This window comes from Chinchilla lanigera, unplaced genomic scaffold (genome assembly GCF_000276665.1).
Source record: "Chinchilla lanigera isolate Chin_1 unplaced genomic scaffold, ChiLan1.0 scaffold00015, whole genome shotgun sequence".
In the NCBI taxonomy this organism is placed as follows: Eukaryota; Metazoa; Chordata; class Mammalia; order Rodentia; family Chinchillidae; genus Chinchilla; species Chinchilla lanigera.
Genome location: NW_004955416.1, coordinates 22270101 through 22292344, shown reverse-complemented (window position 1 = coordinate 22292344; position 22244 = coordinate 22270101). Strand labels below are relative to the sequence as shown.

General features: G+C 41.5%; 1 protein-coding gene across 1 annotated transcript in view; it reads right to left on the bottom strand.

The window, feature by feature from the left end:
• The window catches only part of Mctp2 (multiple C2 domains, transmembrane 2), a 233957-nt gene that overhangs the window by 159938 nt on the left and 51775 nt on the right, over positions 1–22244 (bottom strand). The window contains exons 2-4 of the mRNA XM_005381603.2: positions 15957–16492; positions 1990–2052; positions 755–863 (exon numbers count right to left, since the gene is read on the bottom strand). Of these exons, the coding sequence (XP_005381660.1) occupies positions 755–863; positions 1990–2052; positions 15957–16421 (637 nt within the window). The 5' untranslated portion in view covers positions 16422–16492. The remainder of the gene's footprint in view (positions 1–754; positions 864–1989; positions 2053–15956; positions 16493–22244) is intronic.

Genomic DNA, 22244 nt, shown 5'->3' with positions numbered 1-22244 from the left:
TAAAGCTAAGGAGTTTACTGTGGAACAACATAGTCCCAACTACATTGTAGTCCCAACTTAATTTAAAATAAATGGATACGGACATATGTAAAAGGCAAACAAAACACTCATGCTCAGACAGTCACTATTTAGAGTCCAGAGGGATTCAAGGCGAAATAGATATGGACAAAATGGCATTTCCATCAGTCTGTACTTTTGAAGATTTTAACCTTAAAGTCTAATCACATCCTTCTTTCTCTGTGTCCGTGAGTGTGACTATGTGTTTTACTGAGAATTGGACCAAGATCCTTTGCACTAAGCTCTCCTAAATTTAAAAAGAAATTGAGAAAAGTTCTCACCAGCTAGCCAAGTTGCCCATACTAGACTCAAACTTGTGGTCCTCCAGCCTCAGCCTCCCACAGTTCTGGGATTATGGGCATCCAGTACCACACCAATCTTTTTCATAGATAATTAACAAAGTAGGATCATGGGGACAATTTTGAACAGCACTTGTCTGTTGTAAAGCTGTCACAGGTATCTCATTTCATTCTAAAACAACTTCCTGTGCTCACTAGTATTTTTAATACGGAAAAGGAGTAGCAGGGCTTAATGTGCTTAAATCGTTCTCTGCAAATATTGTGCACCTAGAAAGGCTTAGATCTGAGTTCCAGTGTGTGCTGAACCCCACTGACATGGAAAGAGTTGATCTGCAACTTCCTCACCAGGGCGAGGAGAGAAGGTCATAGGCCACAGAACACCCGATGCATAGCCTTACCACAGCGATCTCGCACCACCAGGTTGCGGCCTTCCTTCAGGTGGATGGTGAGAAGGTAGGCGAAAGGGCCGGGGAGGTGACTCAAACCATCACCAATTTTCCCAAGAGCCTGCAGAGATGAAGAAAGCATTTATGTCAGGAGGTCTCAGGCACAAGCGAAAGAATTTCTGCTTAAGCAAAGTTATTTCTTCATGTAAAGGAGAAACAGAAGTTCACAACGGTCGAGTGTTATCTCAGACTCCTGCTCCCTTTGATAATTCAGTTCCGTTGTTTTATCAAAAGTCCTTTATATTTCCCCCAGTGGGATTTTATCTGACTTCAGAAGGAAGTCAGAACTTTCCAAAAATTAGATAAGTGGGACGGCATTCTGGGAAATACCTTTATAATCATCAACTGACTGTCAGCTGCTTTATTTTAACACTCACTACAGAGCGACAAGAGAGGGAATAGCATGGCAAAATGTAGTTGCAAAGCTGGGTCCCACCAACCTGTGTCTGTAATTCCATCTCAGGTGTAAAATGTCTCCTTTCTTTTCTCCATCCTCCTTCCACACCCCAGCTATGCTGGCAGCCCTTCTCTACCTGGGATGAAATTTTGTTCTGGGTTCGTTCCTGAGCTCATGCTTCCCTCAGGCATCTACCCTACTTCTGTGTCCACATGGGACTTTGTGTCTCTTCCCAGCCCTGTCCTGCCAGAGCCACATCTGCTGTGATAGGCTAGCAGAATCTCCTCTCCTGAGCCCCACCTTCTCACGTCCCTCCCCTCCGCAGTGTCTCCCTCCAGGAATGATGGATTCCAACGGCTATAATGTGAAGTCAAGTCTACTTTTGTAAAGCTATTGCATGAGTAAAATGAAATTTCAAATGTTTGCTTTTCCTCAGAGTGGACAGATGAAATTATTTATCATTCACTTATCAGACATTCAATTAATTGACCCTGTGGCAAAGGTTGCCCTTGACAGCCTACTTAAAGATTCAGAGGATTTCAAAATGGCTCTGCCTCCTTTACAATCTCACTGTTTATTGCCTCTGTGTATTTTTAGAAGAATCTATTCCACTCTGACCAATCAATAGACACTGGATTAATCTCTTTTGGCTAAAATTTACAAGATCTGTTTATGTAGGTAGATATAGTTCAGCATTCTTTGGAAACAAAAACAGGTCCAGAAGAAGCGCAAACATTTGTTGACAAGTATTTATGATGTTCAGTGTTTATTTTTAAGCAATATCACTCACAGATTGTTCTTCAAAATGTTGAGATGCCATGGAAGCATTCAAGTCACCATTGCCCGGTAGTTTCTGCAAAGGAAAAGCAAAGTCTACTTTTAAAAAGCAAATGAGTGTCAGGCCACAACGAGATTCTCTTTCTGGTCTTTCCCTTCCGAAATCTGTTATTTGCATACCCAGTTTCAGGTGTGTGGGCTCCCTTCCTGTGTGGCAAGAGGAGCTTCACTCAGAGGCATCAATCAGGTTAAGTCACTGATTAGAAGGTGGCTAAAGCCAATTACGTCCTCCACCATTCTGTGGGCACCCCTGCTTCACCCACATGCTTTGCATGTAAAGCTTTGATGTCAGCGAAGGAAGTACAGCAGCAGGCCATCCCTGCCAGATGCCTCCCAGCCTCTTGAGGGAGGTGGGTAGCTCAAGATCCAGAGACGTGAGCTGCCCACAAGATAGAAAGCCTTTCAAGATGTGATGTGAAAGACCTTCCCCAGCCAAAACTTCAGAGTCCAGCAACTGTACCAGCATGGACACCAAAGTAGGAGATATAAATTCCAAGCACAGGATGTCACAGCAGAAGGTGTCTGCTTCCTAACATGTATATGCCTCCTTCCCCAAAGAAATGGTTCCACTTCCATGGGGCAACAAAACATGCATCACTCGGCAGTCAGGATGGGTACACAGACTTTGCCACTGTGTCAGGTCTTCTATGCACACATGAGGAAATGTGTGGAAGAGCTACAAGACTTTGTGAGGTTCCTGGGCTGAGCAAGGGCAGCTTCCTGGAAAGAAAGGCAGAGTGCAGAGATCAGACACAAGGGGCCCCCCAGCAATTGGAGTATTGTGTGTTTAGTTATGAGCCAGGGTTGATTTCTTGTGTTACAAAAGATGGGATGTTCCCCTGCAAAGAAGTTTGAGAAGCCCCAATGTTATGGGCCACAATGGAAACAGGAAAGGAGTCTACAGTGATTGCTTCCTGGACCGTCATGAACATTGGTGGTGCAGGCCAGGATTTGAGGCACTAACAGCCCTGGTCCTTCCATCCACCCTGATCAGATTGTCTCGGGGCACAATTCAGAGGTCCTGCCTGGAGGTCAGGCTGCTTTCGAAGACAAACTCACTCAAATAGGACTTGAAGTAGCCAAAGAACAGAGCTCCAGATTACAAATTTTTGTGCCCCCAAGGGCACAGTGAGGCTATGTAACCAAGCAAGAGCTTGCTGGTCCACTGACTCTGCACATGGTGACATCAGGAAAGGCTCAGCTACGTAGAAATGAACTCTGGGCACAAGTAGGTTAGGAGCACCCAATTCCTAAGCTGGGAGGGACCGGGGCCCTGGAGTTGTTGAAATCTGTTCTTCTCAGACCTGTCTCTGTCCCTGTGAGCCCCAGATCTAGGGTTACTCAACTGTGAAGACTTTCTGTTCCACCCACGTAAAGATCCATAGAAAGGATGGAGGGGACTTCAGACAGTGTGAGCTTCTCCACGGCCCCGCCTTCCTGTCACTCTGCGAAGTGCCCCTGAAGCAGGAAAAGCAGAGGCTTCACCCTGCATGTGGGGCTGAGCATGACAGTAGACAGCAGGGAGGCAGCAGAACCTTTGCAAAACAGCCTCTCATACCTGGTATCTCCTGTAGGCGCTGAAGTCTCAAAAGCCACCCAGGCAAGTTATGCAGAACAGTCTGAAGACTGCTGCATGACAACAATCAGGAACACATTCAATTTTCCTAATGTCAAAAGATTTTGCAAGTGCCTGTGGACTATCCAATTCCGTGCATCCAACCAGTTTCTCCCTGATTTGCTATGCCCCAACCATGCATTCACTAAAGCTAACATTGGATGTTCTGCAGCCTAAAACTCTCCCACTATTGTCTCCAGTTTTATTTAATGAATTAGTGCCTCACTTGACCAATTCTGCTTAAAGACAATGCTATAAAACCTCTGCTTAAACTGTATGTTACTAGGCAAGAATCAAGTAGGCTGGTGTCTTCCACATTTAACTGGAGGCATGGCCGGATGGATACTTAAACCCCTCCTCCCTCAACCAGATCAGTGTGCCATATGTATTCTCCCAGGACCAGCTCAATGCACTTAATGACGATGTTAATTAAATGGCAAAATTAGTCCACATCACCACCATCATTTAATACATGCTTTCAAGAATGAACAAAGGGCTTTTACTTAAATATGTGGTAAGTCTTCCGCTTACAACAACAGAGAAATGCAATGGGAGAATGACATTAATTCAATATTACAGCTGGTTTGACTCACAGAAAAGTCACAGAACTTAAAGTTATGGTTCCCATAGCCACTGTAACTGTCACATATCATACATACACACGAAGGTAGGAAAGCGGTTACCATAAAGAACAGCAAAATGTTCCATATGCACAAGAGGACAAGTTACAGCCACTGGGGGACACATAACTTTGAATATTCCCCTACATTCTTGCATAGAACCTAAGCATTATCCACTGAGTAGATGTGTTATTTTTACCTCTTCCGTACACCTAAACTAAATCATTGACTTAGTTTTTTTAATTAAAAAGAGGACAACTAATATTTACGTCACCAAAAGAAGTAAACCAATGTCATTAGATTATTTTTATGTTCTCAAGAAGTATAATTAAGCACTCAAACTTGTTTCTTTACGTTTCCTTTTAAACCCACACAGTAAAATTGACATTTTGCCTGTGAGAGTACTATGATTTTTAACTTGTGCACTGATTTGAATAATCCTTTACGATCAGTGCGGGACAGTTTTATCACCCCAAAATCCTCATTTATAGTACACTACTATGGTAAATTATTCCCTTAATTTCTAACTCACACCAATCACTGATCTCTTTAAATTATATAGTTTTATCTTTTTCAGAATATGACAGCAGCAGTAATCAGTAGCAATCAATAATAATACAACAGCATGCAAACTTTTATATATGTCACTTAGCACAATGCCTTTGAAATCATACAAGTGATCAGCTGTATTATGCTTTTTATTAGTGCATAATATTCTATCATGTGGAATAGATTACTTATTCACTAAACATTGGTTTTAACAATCTTAAACATGTTGATTGGAAGTACTCAAGAAAGGGAAAATAATTTGAAAATCAAAACTAATAAAACAACATGACAAAAGCTGTCCAATTACATAAAAGCATCAAGAAACACTAGTATAAAGGTAGTCATCCCTCACACAACTCCTGCCACTGAACTTTATATGAGTGGGATTTTTATTATTTTTTATGATATTTTGCATCCATATTTCCATTCCATCTCAACACTGAAATTTATGAGAACGTAGTATATACTTTAGATGATGCTTTCCCATCTACAAGAATACACATTTATTAAAATTCATCAAGGCATGGGGAAGTAAGAGAATGGATGCATCAATTATCCAAAAAAGAACATCTCTAGTCATCAAGGATCTCAAGAGCAAGACACCAATGTGAATAAATATTTTCCTTTTGTATCCATTAAATGTAATCTTGTACAAACACCACCTCCCAAGTGGCCATCAGAAGATCTGACCATGCCAAACACACAGGAAGTCTCATTAAAAACTATGTAAGCAAGCATTGGCTGCCTAAATTTCAATGGATGATGATACACGTGCACATCCAGAAAAACTAATTAAGAGTAAAATGTCTGCTGAGAGGATCTATTATTTTATCTTTGAAAACTGTTAAAGTATGAGTGAAGCAAAGACTATACATATACGCAACACATTTTAATTCTGTAACCCACTCTAACCTTTATATATGATTACTTAAAAAGATAGGAGTCATAACCAGGTGTTGTAGCACAAACCTGGAATCTTAGCACTTGGAAGGCTGAGGCAGGAGGATTTCTGTGAGCTCAAAGCTACCCTGAGCTACATAGTGAGTTCAAGGCCAGCCTGAATTACATAGTAAGACCCTGTCTTAAAAAAAAAAAAAAGTATAGGGGTAACAAACCTAAATACCTACAAGACAAAGAAAATAATAAACAAAAGGGAGTGAATGATCAGATTGACCATTAAGCAGCCTCTGGACAAAGTCATAATAAAAAAAAATAAGCTATATGGTAACTGGAAATCACAATTAAGACATTTTAATAAGGCCTACCAAATTTCTAAGTCTGTTACATTTCAGAAAATATGCCATCATATAAAGTACACATATATGCACATAAATATATATAGTTATATGTTTCTCTTGTTCCGATGACTGTTTTATGAAAGGAATAACCCTGGAATACTTTCTAATTTAATAAGCATAATATAAACTGTGTGTTTATATTCTGCTAAAACACAGGCCAGTTACAGCCCCGAGCCAAATCTAGCCCACACTTGCTTATACCAGCAAAATGGAATTGAAAACTCTCCCCACTGATTCATTTATCTATTGTCTAGGCCTGGTTTCAGGCTACAACAGCAGAAATGAGTAGATGTGACAGACAACTTAGGGCCACAAATCCAAGCATGTTTATTATTTTCCAGAAAAGGTGTGCTAATCTCTGGTTTTACTCCAAAACCTCCATTTACATTTCCCTAATATTTGTCCATTGACCTTCCATGAATGATTGCATGCTTATTTGAATGATACTTTAAAAGAATAATAACTTCCTTTATATTTGCTTAGTACTTCTTAATTCACAAACACACTCTCCCCTTCGCTTGCCAAGAGGAGTCCACAGGCCAGCAGCAGCAGCTCCAATTTACACATCAAGAATTCAGAGCTGGAGTCAAAGTGATTGCAGAGAGAAGCGAGAGGGCAAGGCCTTCAGGAGCACCCTGGGTACCCGCTCCTATCTCTGCACCCAACACTGCCTCGCCCAGCACAGAGGGGATACCACCCAATCATAGTGAAGATGGCTCTGGAGGCCCAAAGATCTGGATTGAAATCCCACCTCTGTGATTTACTTCTGTGTCTTTGAAAATGTGACTTAGAATTCAAAACATGGAGACTTCTTTCAAAGGGCCACAAAAGATATTCACCTTTAAAAAGTTATTAGAAGAAAACCTCTCTGGGCAAGGTCCTGCGCTTGGTATGTGTTTTGTATATGGAGTAAACCAAGTTGATGTAGTCTGGGAAGATGGTATTTATATAGCACTTACTTAGTACAGCTCCTTACACCTAACCTCTCATGAAGTGGTATTAGATTGGCGTTGCTGCTGCAATTATTATTATTATTCCAGTGTGTTTATGTCGTATGTAACAAAAAAACCCATGAAAATGAAAAGGGAAATGTTCTCTAGCCTGATCTGCTATACATGTATCTGATTATAAAACTGCACCCCATACACATGTACAGTAATAAGAAAACAACTTTGTTTAATTCCGTGAAGTCCTTCCCTTAATGCCCACTAACATTAACAGCTCCTACTGTCTCAGTGACAAGTGACAGTGCTGGCTGATGAAGCCTCCTCCGGGCAGTGCCAGGCACCCAGTGCCCAGGCCAGCCACGTAGTGCTTCCTCCTAGCGCTGTGCCCCAGCTAAGCATCTCCTTACAGTGTCCATAGCAGGGACAGCAAGCACGGCCAACGTGCTGTGAGTCGTCCACCCTGCCTGGGAGTGGTGCGGCTGTGAGCTCAAAGGTTTCTTTTGCAGCCTGCCCCGGCAGCATACCACAAGTTGCTGTCCTCGCTGGAGTCACCAGACAGGACGGAAACCCAGCACTTATTACTTCCCTCACATCGTCCCTCACATTGTCTAGGCCTGGTTTCAGGCTACAACAGCAGAAATGAGTAGATGTGACAGACAACTTAGGGCCACAAATCCAAGCATGTTTATTATTTTCCAGAAAAGGTGTGCTAATCTCTGGTTTTACCCCAAAACCTCCATTTACATTTCCCTAATATTTGTCCACTGACCTTGCATAAATGTTTGCATGCTTATTTGAATGATCCTTTAAAAGAATAATAACTCCCTTTATATTTGCTTAGCACTTCCTAATTCACAAACACACGCTCCAGAACTGAGTAGATGTGACAGACAACTTCTCCAGGAACAGTGCTTCCTCCACCTTCTTGAAGCACCACAGGCACCACCTGCTGCTACCGTGGGGCTTCACACTCGCAAACACTCTCCCAGAATGCTTTTCTTTGGCTAGCACAGGATTTGCTCTCTCACCTCCCCTATTGGCTCTTTATAAGATTTACCTTCTCAGAAGATAACTGACCATTCTTTTCCTCACCATTCTTCCTGACCATTCTTTTCAAAACAAAGCACCAGATCCCAGAATGTCCAAGTCCTGTTCCTGCTTTATTTTTCTCCATGACTTCTACCACTTCTGCATCTTTTTCCTTTTTATTTTAATTTTTTGAGACAAGGTCTTGCTGTGCAGCCCAGGCTGGCCTCGAACCTGCTATGATTCTCCTGCCTCAGCCTCCCGAGTGCTGAGATTACAGGTGTGCACCTCCATGCCTGGCTCACTTCTGTATCTACCTGTTCCCTGCCATGGCTCAGCATAAAAACCCTGGTGGGAAGGAGATTTCTGTGTTGACTGTGTGTTCCTAGTGCCTAGTTCAGCACCAGAACATGTTAGATATTCAACAGATGGAAAGCAGAAGGAAAAGAAGACCAAGTCCACGAGGGCTCCTAGGATGTGGTCCACACCTCTCCCACATTCACACCATGATGCTGAGGCTTGATTTTTGAAGTCAAAGGAAAACACCGAAGAACTCGTAACTGAAGTGTAGGGAGACTGACGCATTTGATTGGTTTCGAGAGCTGAAGGCTCCTTCCTGCCTTCTGTGGTTGCCACTTTGCTCCTCTGCGTTCACTACACACAGGTTCTGTGGTTGTCAAGCAAGACGTCTAGAACCATCCTCACGAGAAGCACCTCTAATCCACTCAACTCACCCCCAGGACCTGACACCAAAGCTAGCAGTTCACCACCCCAACTACCAGGTGAAATGTCACATAGGGGCATAACCCCATGGGGAAATTACAGGAGCCCTGGGGAGGAGGAAAGAAAACTTCCATTCATGATCTTTTTAGCTATAACACGAAGTCCATCCAACCACTGTAACTGTCCCTGAGTTTAAAAGGGAGCAGTGGACATAGAGAAGTAAATGTCTTCCTTTCATGATCAACTGTGGACCTCTAGTTCTGAGTTCTCTCACAATCAAAAGTGAACTTCCAAATTTGTGTTGGACCCAAGGTTCCGTGCAGAGGTTTAGCATTCAGACAGTCTTGGGGTTTATATCCTGCCTTTGACACTTACTAGCTGGGAGATATTAGGTAAGTCATTAAAATTTGCTCAAGACTGTTTCATTATGAAAATCAAAAAGCAATGATAAAATAATTATAATGGCATTAATAAAGGTAACCGTAATCCAAGCAGTGGGCTTCTGTTAGTTATTATGATTACCAGGTGCTGGGCTTGGAGCGTTCTTTTCACTTAACCCCCAAGACATTCTGGATTACTTGTCACCTCTCTGAGTCTCACTCATCTGCAAAACACTTCCTTTTCACACCTTCCCTTACTCAAAGCAACTTCTTGTCACCTCAGCTGCATTTTCTGGCAGTGGAATGAGCCTGCCTGGCACTGTTGGTAATGTGTTCTCATCTCTGACTCTCATCCCAGTTTTACCATCCATAAGGAGGTCAGGAACCTGAAGACAGACCACCGTCTAGATGCTCAGCTGGTTTTACACAGCAAGCAATGTACCTTGTAGGATGACTCCTGGGGAAATGATCACTGCGAAGGGGATGAGATGAAAAAGCAAGACAATAAAGAAAGAAAATAGAGCAGCTCCTCTCCCTCTGATTCTTTATCTCCAGCTTCTTCACATTTCATTTGCACTTGGGGATTCCTCTAGAACACACGCAGGGCCTCCTTTTATCACCAACTTCCCCAACCCAGCTGAGCTTCCTATGGCCCCAGAGAGCCTAGTAGTGTCTTCAGCTTGAAAATCAACTTCAGAGACAACATGATTCAATGCACTCACAGAAGGAGACAAAGAAGACCTTCATTTTGTGTATCAGGAGTACAGTATCATGCGAAACACACTCCTAAGCCAATAACCATATACTATACAACCTTCCAAGGGTAGGCAGTTAGCAGTACCCTAACTTAGTCCTGGATCATCAGTCCTCAGTCTCAATGATAAGAATGATGGTATCATCCTCTTCTGAGAATGAAGCCATAAGACCACCGTCCCAGTCACTTCAGGCTGTGGTGACAAAATACTGCTGATGGGTGGCTTAAACAGCAGATATGTATTTCTCACCATTCTAGAGGCTAGAAGGCCAAGATCAAGGTCTTGGCTGATTTGGTTCCTGGTAACGTCTCATTTCCTATCTTATACAATAAAGGGCTTCTTTACTATGCCCTCATGTGGCAGGGAAATAGATCGCTAGGGTCTTCTCCGTTTTCATATATACAGTTCTACTGGATCAGTGCTCCATGGTTATAAATTCATTTAAACTTAATCACCTCTGCAAGGCCATAAATCCAATACAGTGATAAGGGGGATTTGGGTTTCAACATATGAATAGGAGACAAGTATGATCAAATCCCTAGCAGCCATTCTCCATTCATCAAAGCCCAGACATAAAAAGTCACCTTAAGGGGACACCACAAGAGGGTATCAGCCTGGCTGAGATTGATAAAATACAACTAGTAACATGATATGTCAATCAGACAAAGGGACAGGCTGTACCAAGCAGCCTATGTAGAAGTTCAGAAGCGCTCAGAGCCATGGAGGATGCCACAGGACTTTAAGAATCCTGTATTCACTGGCTTAGCAGGCTCTCAGGTTAGAGATGCACAAAGGCAGCTTTAATAAAGTGTGAGTATGTCCAGTTCACATCTGGGGCTCTAGCCTTATTGTGAGGTGAAGAGTGTGTCAAGCTCCATCCAGGACACCAACCCACCGTGTTGCAGTGATCTGTATCCACCAACCTCCTGACTGTGACATGAGGTCTGACTAGGTTGACTCTGTGGAGGAAATGCACCTAACAAGGTGTTTCATCCCTGAGGACGTGTTTCATCCCGGAGGTAAATATTTTTCACTCAAAATTAATGAAGGTGACAACATTGACTGTGATTTGACAACAATAAAGGATGAGCTATTTATATCTAAAGGCATGTCACAGCTAGATGGTATTTCATCCACATGGTGAATTAGTTGGGATTGCAATTGATCGCTTAGTTTCATGATCTGTTGGCTATTCTGAATCAATCCTTAGAGCAATGTGGCCACTGGATGGGTCTGGTTCATGGTCTGGATAGGTCTGGTGACCTCAAAGGCAAGCATACCTTACCCAGCACCAATTTGCCGCCCATCTTTACCTCCTCTGCCTGCTGTCACCCCTTCCTGTCTGTTATGGTTGATACATTGTGTCAACCTGAGGAATCTAGAGGATTGGCTGTGACCGAGCAGTTCTCCATCCTGGGGTGAAAAGGACATGCCCTGACCGCTCTGGGATGTTGTTCATTGTGTCAATGTGAGAGGTTTAGAAGGTTAAGTAAGTGACTTAGCAGGGGGCCAGGGTGCTTACTTTGTATCCATCCTGAGCCTGCACAAGGGGAGGGCATGGAGACTGTGTGAGTGCTACATGCCCCTGGGTAGGGGCAGCCTGCTTACAATATAAGGGAGGAAAAGAGGCTTGTTCTCCCCATTTTTGCTCTTGCAGCTTTTGCTGTTTTCTGCTGCTGTGAACTGTTGCCCTCTGCCATGTGCCACCCTGCCTTGGAGCCAGCTGAGTATGGACTGAAACCTCCACAAACGGTGAGCTAAATAAACATTTCCTTCCTTAATTCTGGGTGTCAGGTATTTTGTCTCAGCAACAAGAGAAAAGTAATTAAGACACTCTCCCTCAGCTTTCTACACAAAGCAGACTGAGATTACGGCTCAGTAATACCAGCATGCTGTGAAAATGAGGGCAGGGTGGGTAAATTGACTGCAAAGCACCCTTGAGAGGAAGGTTTCACTTGAGCCTTGGAGCGGGAGAGGGATTTCTATGAGGGAAGCTGAAGAGGGAACCCAAGGTAGAGATAGATGTCAGATGGCTCACGAAGCCCTCATAGAGTGTGAAAAGCGAGGGAAGACAATCTAACATACTTCAGCAGCTTCTGCTTGTGCAACTAGGTGAGTAACAGTGATGGTAATGTGAAATGATAGTCTGTGTTTGCAGCATTTCGGGGAGATGGTGAATTCTGTCAGGACATGTTCGGGCCATGTTTTCATTAGATATTCGATGTCTAGCACAAGATGAATCTAGGGCTCAAGAAGGACTCTTGTTTAGGAAGTCTCCTAAACCAGCAAGTGCTTTATGCTAAGTCTTCTTCCTCCCACTTTGGTTTGATGGTTGTTTGAACACCTGAGCTGACTACTATGGGTTCCACCTGCTTTGCATGTTCTCAAATCCCGTTTCATTTCTGCTCATCGTTACTTTTCTCTTCTGTCTCCTCAATCCACTCTTCCATAACCAGAAACTGGCAGTTTCCCTCTTTGTTGTCACTGGCAGGATGGCAGAGAGATTATGGCATTCAGGCATAACTGGTATTCAGGGTTCCTCCCCACTGCTGTAGGCTCAGCCTGACACAGAAGAGGTGAGACAAGTTCCCCACCCGAACCGAGGGCGCCCTTCAGACCACCCATGGTCCCTGCTTCACCGTCTCTGCAAAGCTACAAAGTAAGCCACACCAAGAAACCTGGCACACCTCCACTTGTCCTCGACGAGCATCAGGCGGTCACATGCCTGCCCTTTCCTCACTTCTCATGTCTTCCCCATTTCATGAGAAGTTATACAAAGCTGCCGGCTATTCTTAAGGAAGAAACAGATGCACCAGATCCCAGGTACAGATAAACTGACGCCAGGACTCTCAGATGAAGTGAATGCAAAAGGAATTCTGTTTTCACTTAAAGCACCAGAAAAATGACTTCAGATTTAAAATTAGCAGCTGGAAAATCTACATTTGCCTAAACTTCTTTATAGTTTCAGCTAACATCATTTTAAAAGAGATTTCACTTAGGATGCAGGTTTTAAGGTGACTTAGTTAAATCATAATCTAAAGAGAATTCAGGGTAAAAACACAAACAAAAGCCCTGGGGATATAGTGCAGTGGTAGAGTACTTGTCTAGCATGTGTGGACCTCTGAATTTGATGCCAGCATCCAACATACATATACACAGGTGCACGTGCACACACACACACACACACACACACACACACACTCTCTCTCTATTAACCTGAGAATACACATACTGATGTTCATATTAAACAGATATTGGTTGAGCACTGGCTGTCTAGAAAGTACAGCCATTGTACCTAAACCCTTGGAAAAGAAAGAGAATCGGCCATACCTACTTCCCAAATTAATCCAGTCGAGTGGAGGAGATAAGAAAGGGAGTATTTCCTCTGTGGCATGTGATAAATTCTGATCTCTCAGGGATCAAGACAGTAAAGGCAGGATCAGGGTAGGGAGGCAGAGGAGAGGAGGCAGCAGCGTGCGCAGAACTCTACATCTGACTGCTGGCTCACTCGAATCTGATGTGGTGTATTCCAGCGCCTTGCTTCTTTGGATACAGGCCACCAGACTGAGAAATAGCATTCAAGTGGTGAGACCTTCAACCATGGGAAAAGAGTCAGCCTCAAATCCCTATCTTGTATTTCTTTACAAGAAAAGAGAAGTAAAGGATATTTTCCCCAAGAAGGCTACTTAAAATACGATGGGTGAGTAAAAAGAAAATATTGAATGACCCAGAATACCCTATTGTTGAAGGACTCTGCTTATTCCAGGCTCCCTGCACTTAGCTTCTGCAAGACAAAATGGCCACCACAACCAACTAGCCATCTACCATCAGTGACCATGGTAGGTCCTCAGCATAGCCCACTCTTCCAGAAAGCTCCCTAAGCCTCTGTTCCACTCTGCACATGCTTCAGGTTTGTGTTGACTGTATTTCTTCATCTGGCATATGCACTATTCTCTATGTCAGCTTGGACTCTGCCTCAGATATGATGTGCCCTCAGCCCCTACTCCTAGATCTCTGCCCTCAACTGCACTGCCAAGACACCAGGCTTAGAGTTTTCAGGCACAGCTCTTATATCCAATTGCCTCTTATGCTGTGCTCAGAGGTGTGCGAAGTTGGCTCCCATCGATCCTAGCCTAGGGGAGTGGCACGTCTTACCAATGTCTATGTTTTATAGCAATCTTTACAGTGCCTGGTCTATAGCAGCATTCAACAAATATGAAACAAGCACTAAAAGTTTAATACCAGTAGGTTTAAAATATTCTTCAAATTTGGAAGTATTAGTGTATTAAAGCCAAGAAATGCACTCGATGCTGCTGGGTAGATAAGTAAAAAGATGATGAAGATAGATTTCAGTACATAAGTCAGTATGCTGCCCTCTGCTACTGAGGTAATTCTTAATACAACTAATATGTATTTTTTTCAGTGGAAATAATATTATGGCTTATATCTACATGTCTCCCCAAAGACTCATGTGCTAAGAGATGGACCTTTACAGAGGTGGTTGGATTTAGGATATGTGATATTGGGATTAAGGGTGTGTGATAACTAAATTGGTTTAACAGAATTCTCGGTGAGGATAATGGAAAGCCCACCTCGGGTGTGGGTGAAACCAAATAGGGTTGTAGCCTGGAAGGAATATAATGGGAAAGATGGAAGGCATGCAGTTGTTGCTTCTCTGCCTCATGCCTGCCCTGCCATGGACTGTTTCTTATCTGGGATATCCCTCTGCCATGCCACCCTGCCTTGGAACTAGCTGACTACGTACTGAAAATTCTACAAACTGTGAACTAAAATAAACCTTTCCTCCTTTAACTTGTGCATGTTAGGTAGTTTGTCTCAGCTGTGAGAAAAGTAACTAAGAAGAACAAACACTTCAAATTTGTAAATAGCAGTAAATATCATGAAATTAATTTAATGAAATTTTTTCATAAATGTTAATGTTCAAGGAGAAAATATTTAAATCATTTCATGGGTCATGGCATCCTAACTCAGTCACATGTGCAAAAAATAAGGTCATAACATAGTCCAAATATCCATGAATCCATTCCCCAAATAAGTTGCAAAATTCATGTGCTTTCATTCTAAACATAAAACCAAAAATTCCATTTGAATAACCAATTATGTATGCATTTTCAACACTCACCTGAAAACAAAAGTGAACCCTGTGTGTCAACACTGGAAGCTATTTCAGTGTCATTAATGGAGGAATTATTTTAAAACTGTTTAGATTCAACACCCAAATACAATCATTATGCAAACAAACTCTTAGAAATGCTAGATTTGCATAATTACATTTGACTGAATACGCTAAAGTTTTGCTAAAATCACTGAATCAACAAAAATTTATCTACTTCTTTTTTCAGATAATGCCAGTGAAATAAGCCCTTATACATGTGTGCATACACATGCATAGGACAAGAGGAAACCAGGCTTCTAGCAGTCAAATGTAGAAACGTCTTCCTACATTTCTTAGAAATGCAAATATGCATGGTTTATCACTAAGAACGTCTGGGTAATGGTTTAGTGAGAGAAAAACAGGTTGAAATAATAAGTTAAATAAAAGTCATGCTCTTAATTTCTTTGCCAGGAGACAAAAACAAATTTTCATCCAGGAGGGCTTATAATGCCTTACAGTATCCTAAAAAGGTTCTTTGTAATTGTTTTTAAACACATAGAGGTCAATCTCAAAACTAATGGGAACACTGGGTGAAATCAATAGTACATTAATTTAAATTCTTGTAAATGATGTTCTCCCCATCCAAGTTAACCACAAACATAACTGCTAGCCAAAGTTTCCAAGGGCAATGAAAGCACTTTAGAAAAAGTTTTAAGAGAGAAAGAGAGGAAGAAAGGAAGAGAGAGAGAGAGAGAGGAAGAAAAGAAAGAAAGAAAGAAAGAAAGAAAGAAAGAAAGAAAGAAAGAAAGAAAGAAAGAAAGAAAGAAAAAAGGAGGGAGGGAGGGAAGGAGGGAGGAAGGAAGGGAGGAAGGAAGCAAGCCCTGGTCTCACCTCTGGCTCTTCTGGCACATCCACTCCAAGCAGAGGTTTCTGCAGATCAAAGAGGCCGGGGCTGGAGGCCCACATATCCTCAGTGGGAGAGGTGTAGATTTCTTCTGAGTCTGTCTCCACTGCATGCAGATGGCTTGTTTCCTCCTGGCTCCAGTCCAGTTCTTCTTCCGACTGTTTCAAGGAGCTGCTGCTACTCTTGGGAATGATCCCTGCCGTGGACAGGCTGTTGGGCACTGAGGTATAGGAGGACTGGGGTCCCGTGTAAGGGTGGCCTTCTGGAACCAGGGCTTCAGCCTCCAGAAGGTCAGGTACTGACAGGCTCAGGCGCCGGTCCAGGTGATGCCTTGCCCTTAAGTCTAGGAGTTTGTTTGTGTTCTTCTTCACCTTCCTCTTGCTCAAGTTGATTAACAATGGCCTGGTCCGCTGTTTGAATGAGCCCCAGACAGATGGTTTATCCAGATCCATGGCTTTATGAAGAACCAATAATTCAATCCTCAAAAGTGAGTGGCTCTATGTAAAAACAACTGCAGAGACTTCTAAAACACAGAACACAAAAAGAGAGAACATGAACTTTCGTGGTAGTGTCAGGGCACAAAGAAGTAGTAAAATCTCACACTTTTGCCTGTATTTCTCTGGGAGACTAACACAGGAGGATGATAAGTTTTAGCCCAGCCTAGGCAACTGAACAACTTAGGGAGACCCTGTCTCAAAATAAAAGGTAATTTTAAAAGGGGTGAGGATGTACTAAGACATGGAATCAATCCTCAATACTAAAAACAAACAAACAAAAAAATAAAAAACAAAAACAGAACACAAATAAAAATCATGATCAAAATGAAATCATTTGGTTCAGAACTCCACTAATACATTTAGTGGACATGCATTTTTAAAGAACAGAATTTTAAAGATTTTTATCAGAGCAGTTTTAGAAAAGCTATAAAGCAATGAAAGAGTGAATAATTAAAATTATAAGGTTGACCCAAAAGAACAGCTTCATAGGAAGACTGTCTTATTCTCCCTCCTGGGAAAACAAAGCTAAGGCTGTTTACTATACCTGTCAACAGTGCCTTTTTATTATATTGCCAAGGAAAAGAGGGTGCCATCATACCTTTCTAAATCAGGAGCCAGTGACCAGTTATTAAATATTTTAGACCTTGTGGATCTGATATCTGCTGCAATTACTCAATGCTGTTGATGCAACAATGTTCAGAACACAACCAACGAGGCAGCTAAATTCTAATAAAAGTTGATCTACAAAACCAAGCGGCAGACAGTTTATATATCATTTGCCAATCCCTGCTTTAGACATGTCACCTTCCTTTCCAGAGTTAAGTGTGTGTTGTGACAGGCACAAGTACATATATGTGAACTTGGATTCCACCAAGTATCTGAAAAGACTGTGTGCATTAACATGATAACTAGAAAGAAAAAGCATTTGTAAAAATGGAATTTCAGTCCTTACTCAGAACGGACAAAATTTCCACAATGGAACCCCTAAAAAACCAAGCTTCCCAGGGTCAGTCTGAGATGATGAGTCAGAGAACAGTTCTGACTTGGTGTGAGTGATAAGGGTTCATAAATAAATACGCAGGTACAGAGCAGGATAAGTGATGCCGTTGAAGGAGAGTGATTTGTGATGTAAAAGGATGACCCCATTACACATCAAATCAAAGTCAAATTTGGGGAAATAACCGTTGTATTCTTAGTGTCTAATGCCTCGTAATAATCCTTTCCATATGAGAAACGTGGTCAGGGCACTATGACCTGGCCCGAACTTACTTTGAAACACTCAGCAGAGGAAAAGCAGGCAAAGAGCCACACAAAGAACATTTTCTCAAATCAAGGGCTCAATGTTTTGTACCTTATTTCAGAGCAGCTGTTTAGTCATTAGAAAGAAGAGCCCAGCAAGTCCACAAACCAAGGTTCACGTGCAGTCTGCCCGGGGCAGGTGAGGACCCTGAGTCTCCATGGCCCTTGCCTAATGAGGGCCAGCATATACACCAGATCCCCCTGCACAGATGTGGCAGCTTCCATGCACAAAGCAGATTCAAACTGAAGCTCCTGAGCCAGGCACTGTGAGTTGGAACCCAGCTTTGCTTCCTTCTGCTTGGATATTGGGCCAGAGGCAGGGTACCCACTACGCCCCAGATTTATCACCTATACAACAAAGGTCAGACTGCCTAATTTACAGAAAAAAGTGTGATGAAGCATAAAGCCCAGTATCTGATGAATTAAAATGTTCAGGCAAGGAAGGGTATTTTATCATTACTGCTATTGTCATAGTTTCTAGTTTTGATGTCTTAGGTTACTTCGCAGCTCTATACCTCATCGTTTCTGCTTCCACAGTAGGTACGTTCAGGGGCTTGGTGAGGGCTGAATGAGTTAATAGAACAGTATTATCATGGGCAAATGTTTAACATAATGTTAGCTTTTAGATTATTTCAATTTCATCTTGGATTATTTGGGATTTAAATGATTATAGTTTTTGCTGCTTTTAAAAATGTTACTGTAAACAAAAACTTGGATTTCACATTAGCAAGACACAAATGTAGTATTCACTTCAGTCTTAGAGCTTGACTTGCAAATATGCACAAAGGGATTGTCTCTGTATGAATTTAGAAATATTTTTTAGTCACTTAGCAAATCATAGAGGTTAAAGGAGGAGCACTCTGGCCAAGCACAGCCTTTGAGAGAAGGAAAAGTCAAACCAAAAAGTTTATCTATCTGCAGCATCCACAATGTGATCAAGACTTCAGAAAACCCCAGATACAGATCAGAGCCTTGAGAAATTCACCACAGAAACGAGAAACAAAACAATGCAAATGAAACATCTGAGTAAAGGAATTGATCCAAGTCTCACACCAATAATAGCTGATACAAGTTTTTGACAAAAGAAATATTATTCTGTTCAACCAAGAAAAAAATTGGCAGAGAAAAATCAAGGAACAATTTTGAATAACTGAAAGATCTGCTATGATGAAAATATTGTATATGAAAAACATACAAATGAAGTTGGTGGCCAATAACTTCTGAACGAAACTGCCATGATTAAAGTCTGCAAATAGCACCCTGCCCTGAGATGTCTGAGAACTCTGACATACACAGAGTGCCCTGGAACACGGGCAAGGAAAAGCAGCCTCTTGACCTCAGTGGGAACAAAAACACATATAATGTACTCACATAAGGGAACACAACAAAATATTGCATGGTGCTTTCTAAAGGGGCAGGCAGAACTTTCTGCATTTAAATACAGTTATAAGAGTAAGAGAGACAGAGACAGAAGTAGACAGACAGAAAGCCTACAGACTCAATGTGCTGCCCTAAAGGAATTGCTACAGGAAGATCCCGGTGCCATCTGAAGCAGATGCATAGAGAGATGATCTTTTTAACTGCCCATTCCTGGGCTCCAAATGAAATAAACTCCAGTGCCTCCCAACAGACCTACCTGCCGAATATTATGTAATTCAAAAGTTAAGAATCTAAGTCTAGAGAAATTTGCATTCTCCTCTGAGGGAAGTCTGCCTATTCAGGGGAGAAACTCAGAGAAATTAACGTATCATGAAATACGAAGCTTTAGAATCTCTGTGTTAGAAACCAAAATACATAAGACACAATGGAAAAATAGTTGGAATAAATGAAGTTGCATCTCTGAACAATGCATTCTGTGGGGAAAAAGATGTTGCTTTTCCATGCAGTTAAACTGTCCTGAGCCGATAAATCACTTCTCTCCTTTACTGAGGGTGGTGAGTAGGAAAGGATGCCTTTAGAGGAAATGGATGTATTATTGGAATAGTAAATATTTTCAAGGGAAATTCCAGGTAGAAGGCAAAGGTACAGCTAAGAATGCCGGACCCTAGAACCAACAGTTCTGCCTTCGTTTTGAGAAAACAATGCATTACTATTTTTTTTTTTTTCTTTTTGAAATCTTTCTACAAAAGTCAATAACAGACTTTCTCTCTTTGGTGTAAAGTTATGTATTTTCACCCACAGAATTGCTATCACTACCACAACCTGGACTGCCCTTTAGAATCGTACCTTCCCAAGTCCCTGTTTGTTCCCTCTGAGGAACACTGATCTATTATCTATGATTATAGTTTTGTGTTTCTGAGAACGTCTTATAAATAGAATCATGCATTTATAAGTTTTAGAAACCGGGTTGTTTCACTGAACAAAGCACCTCTGAGATTTCAGGCAAGTTGCTGCATGTGTTAGTATTTCGATTCTTTTTTTGTTTTGTTTTCCTGGATTTTTTTAAACTTTTTTTGGTACTGGGAATCAAACTTAGGGCCTTACATTTGCCAGGTAAGTTCTGCACCGCTGAGCTAAATCCCAGTTCCTCAGTATTTTGATTCTTTTTCACTCATGAGAGGAATATTCCACAGTGTGGATGTGTCAGCACTTATCTATTTCCTCTGAAAGGACATTTGGGTCATTTCCAGTGTTGAGCTGTTATAAACAAAGCTGTCATAATCATTTGTATATAGTATTATTCATGGACATTCAACTTATTTCATGTGATAAATGCTTAGGAGTGTGATTGCTGGGTCATATAGTAAATGCATGTTTAACTTTATACAAAAGTGCTTTCCAGAGTACCAGTGTAATTTTGGGTTTCTTCCAACAATCATGAAAATTCCAGTTGTATTACAGCTCAGCTCTTGATGCTGTCATTACTTTTAATTGTAAACATTCTAAGAAATACATAGGACTCTCAAATCAGGGTTTAATTTTTTTAGTTTCCTAACGGTGTATAATATTGAAACCCTTTTTATGTTTTTATTTGCTATCTTTACATGTAGTTCAGCAAACTACTCTAAGTTTTACCTAATTTATAAAAATTGGGTTGTTTGATCTCATTGTGAAATTCTGGAACTTTGTCATATTTTCTGGATGTAAGACCCTCATTAAACACAATTTTCAAATATTTCTAGGTATTTTGTAGCTTGTGTTTGTTTTTTCTTTTCCTTTTGCTCTTTGTGGTATTTGTTGCATAATAAAAATTTAAACTTTCAGTTTTAACACCTTGATGATGTTCAGCAGGTCAACATTTTTCTTTTATGGAATTTAATTTTGGTGTCATGTCTGAGAGCTCATTGGTTAATCCCAACTGACACAAGTGTTTTCCTGTGTTAGTTTAGAACTCTGATCTGTTTTGAGAGAACTGGGTAAGGCATGGGGTGGAGGCCAAGGTTCCTTGTTTACACATGGGCGGCTTTTTATCCTAACACCATGATCCCATTTTTCCACTGAATTACTTTGCATTTGCCTCAGCAATCAAATGACATATTTGTATGGGCGTATTCCTAGATTCTCTGTCCTGTTCCTCTGATCTATGAGCCCATCAATTTTCAGTACCATCTTGTCTGGATTACTGAGTCACGTTACTCTTCAAATCAGGGACTATAGTTGCTCCAAGTTTTTTTTTTTCTCTTCCTCATCAGTTTACCTACTTAGTTCCTTTATAAGCAAGTGTAAATTTCAGAAAATTCTGTGCATAAATACAAAATATCCTGTTAGGATTTTATTGGCATTGTATTGAATCTATAGATCAATTTATGAATTACTGAAATGTTTACTAGTTTGGTTCTTCCAGTTTAGGAAAAGGATAAGCATAGTGAGTAGGTGTATACCTGCACTCACAACACTCAGGAAGCTGAGGCAGGAAGATCGCCACAAACTAGAGACCAGCCAAGGCTCCTACATAGCAATCTTGTCTCTTGTATCTCTTATGGTTTCCTCCATCACCATTTTCTGGCTTTAGCATTGTTATGGTTTATGTCTGTGTGTCCCCCCAAAGCCTCCTGCGGCCGTGGGGCAGGCTATTAGAGTTTGAATATGGGTGTGAGAGCTGCACCCGCCCGGGAGTGGATAGTTTGCATATGTAAGGGACAGGAAAAGAGTTCTTGGGGGCATTCCTCCCCCATTCCCCCCCCCATGTAAGTTAGTTGTTGCTTAGCTGTGGCTGCAGCCCTGAGATGCAGCCCTCTGCCATGTGCCGCTCTGCCTTATAATCTGCCAAGTACGGATTGAAACTTCCATGAACTGTAAGCGAAATAAACCTTTCCTTCCTTAATTTTGGGCATCAGGTATTTTGTCCCAGCAGCGAGAAAAAAAATAACCAAGACAAGCATACGTAGCCTATACATGTTTTACCACATCTATAACTAGTCATTACTTATTGTAACTACAGTATAATTTTCATTTTTATTTCCAATTATACATTGTTACTTTGCACAAATACACCTGAATTTTGTATTTTGTCCTTGTATCCTTTGAATTTGTATCTAC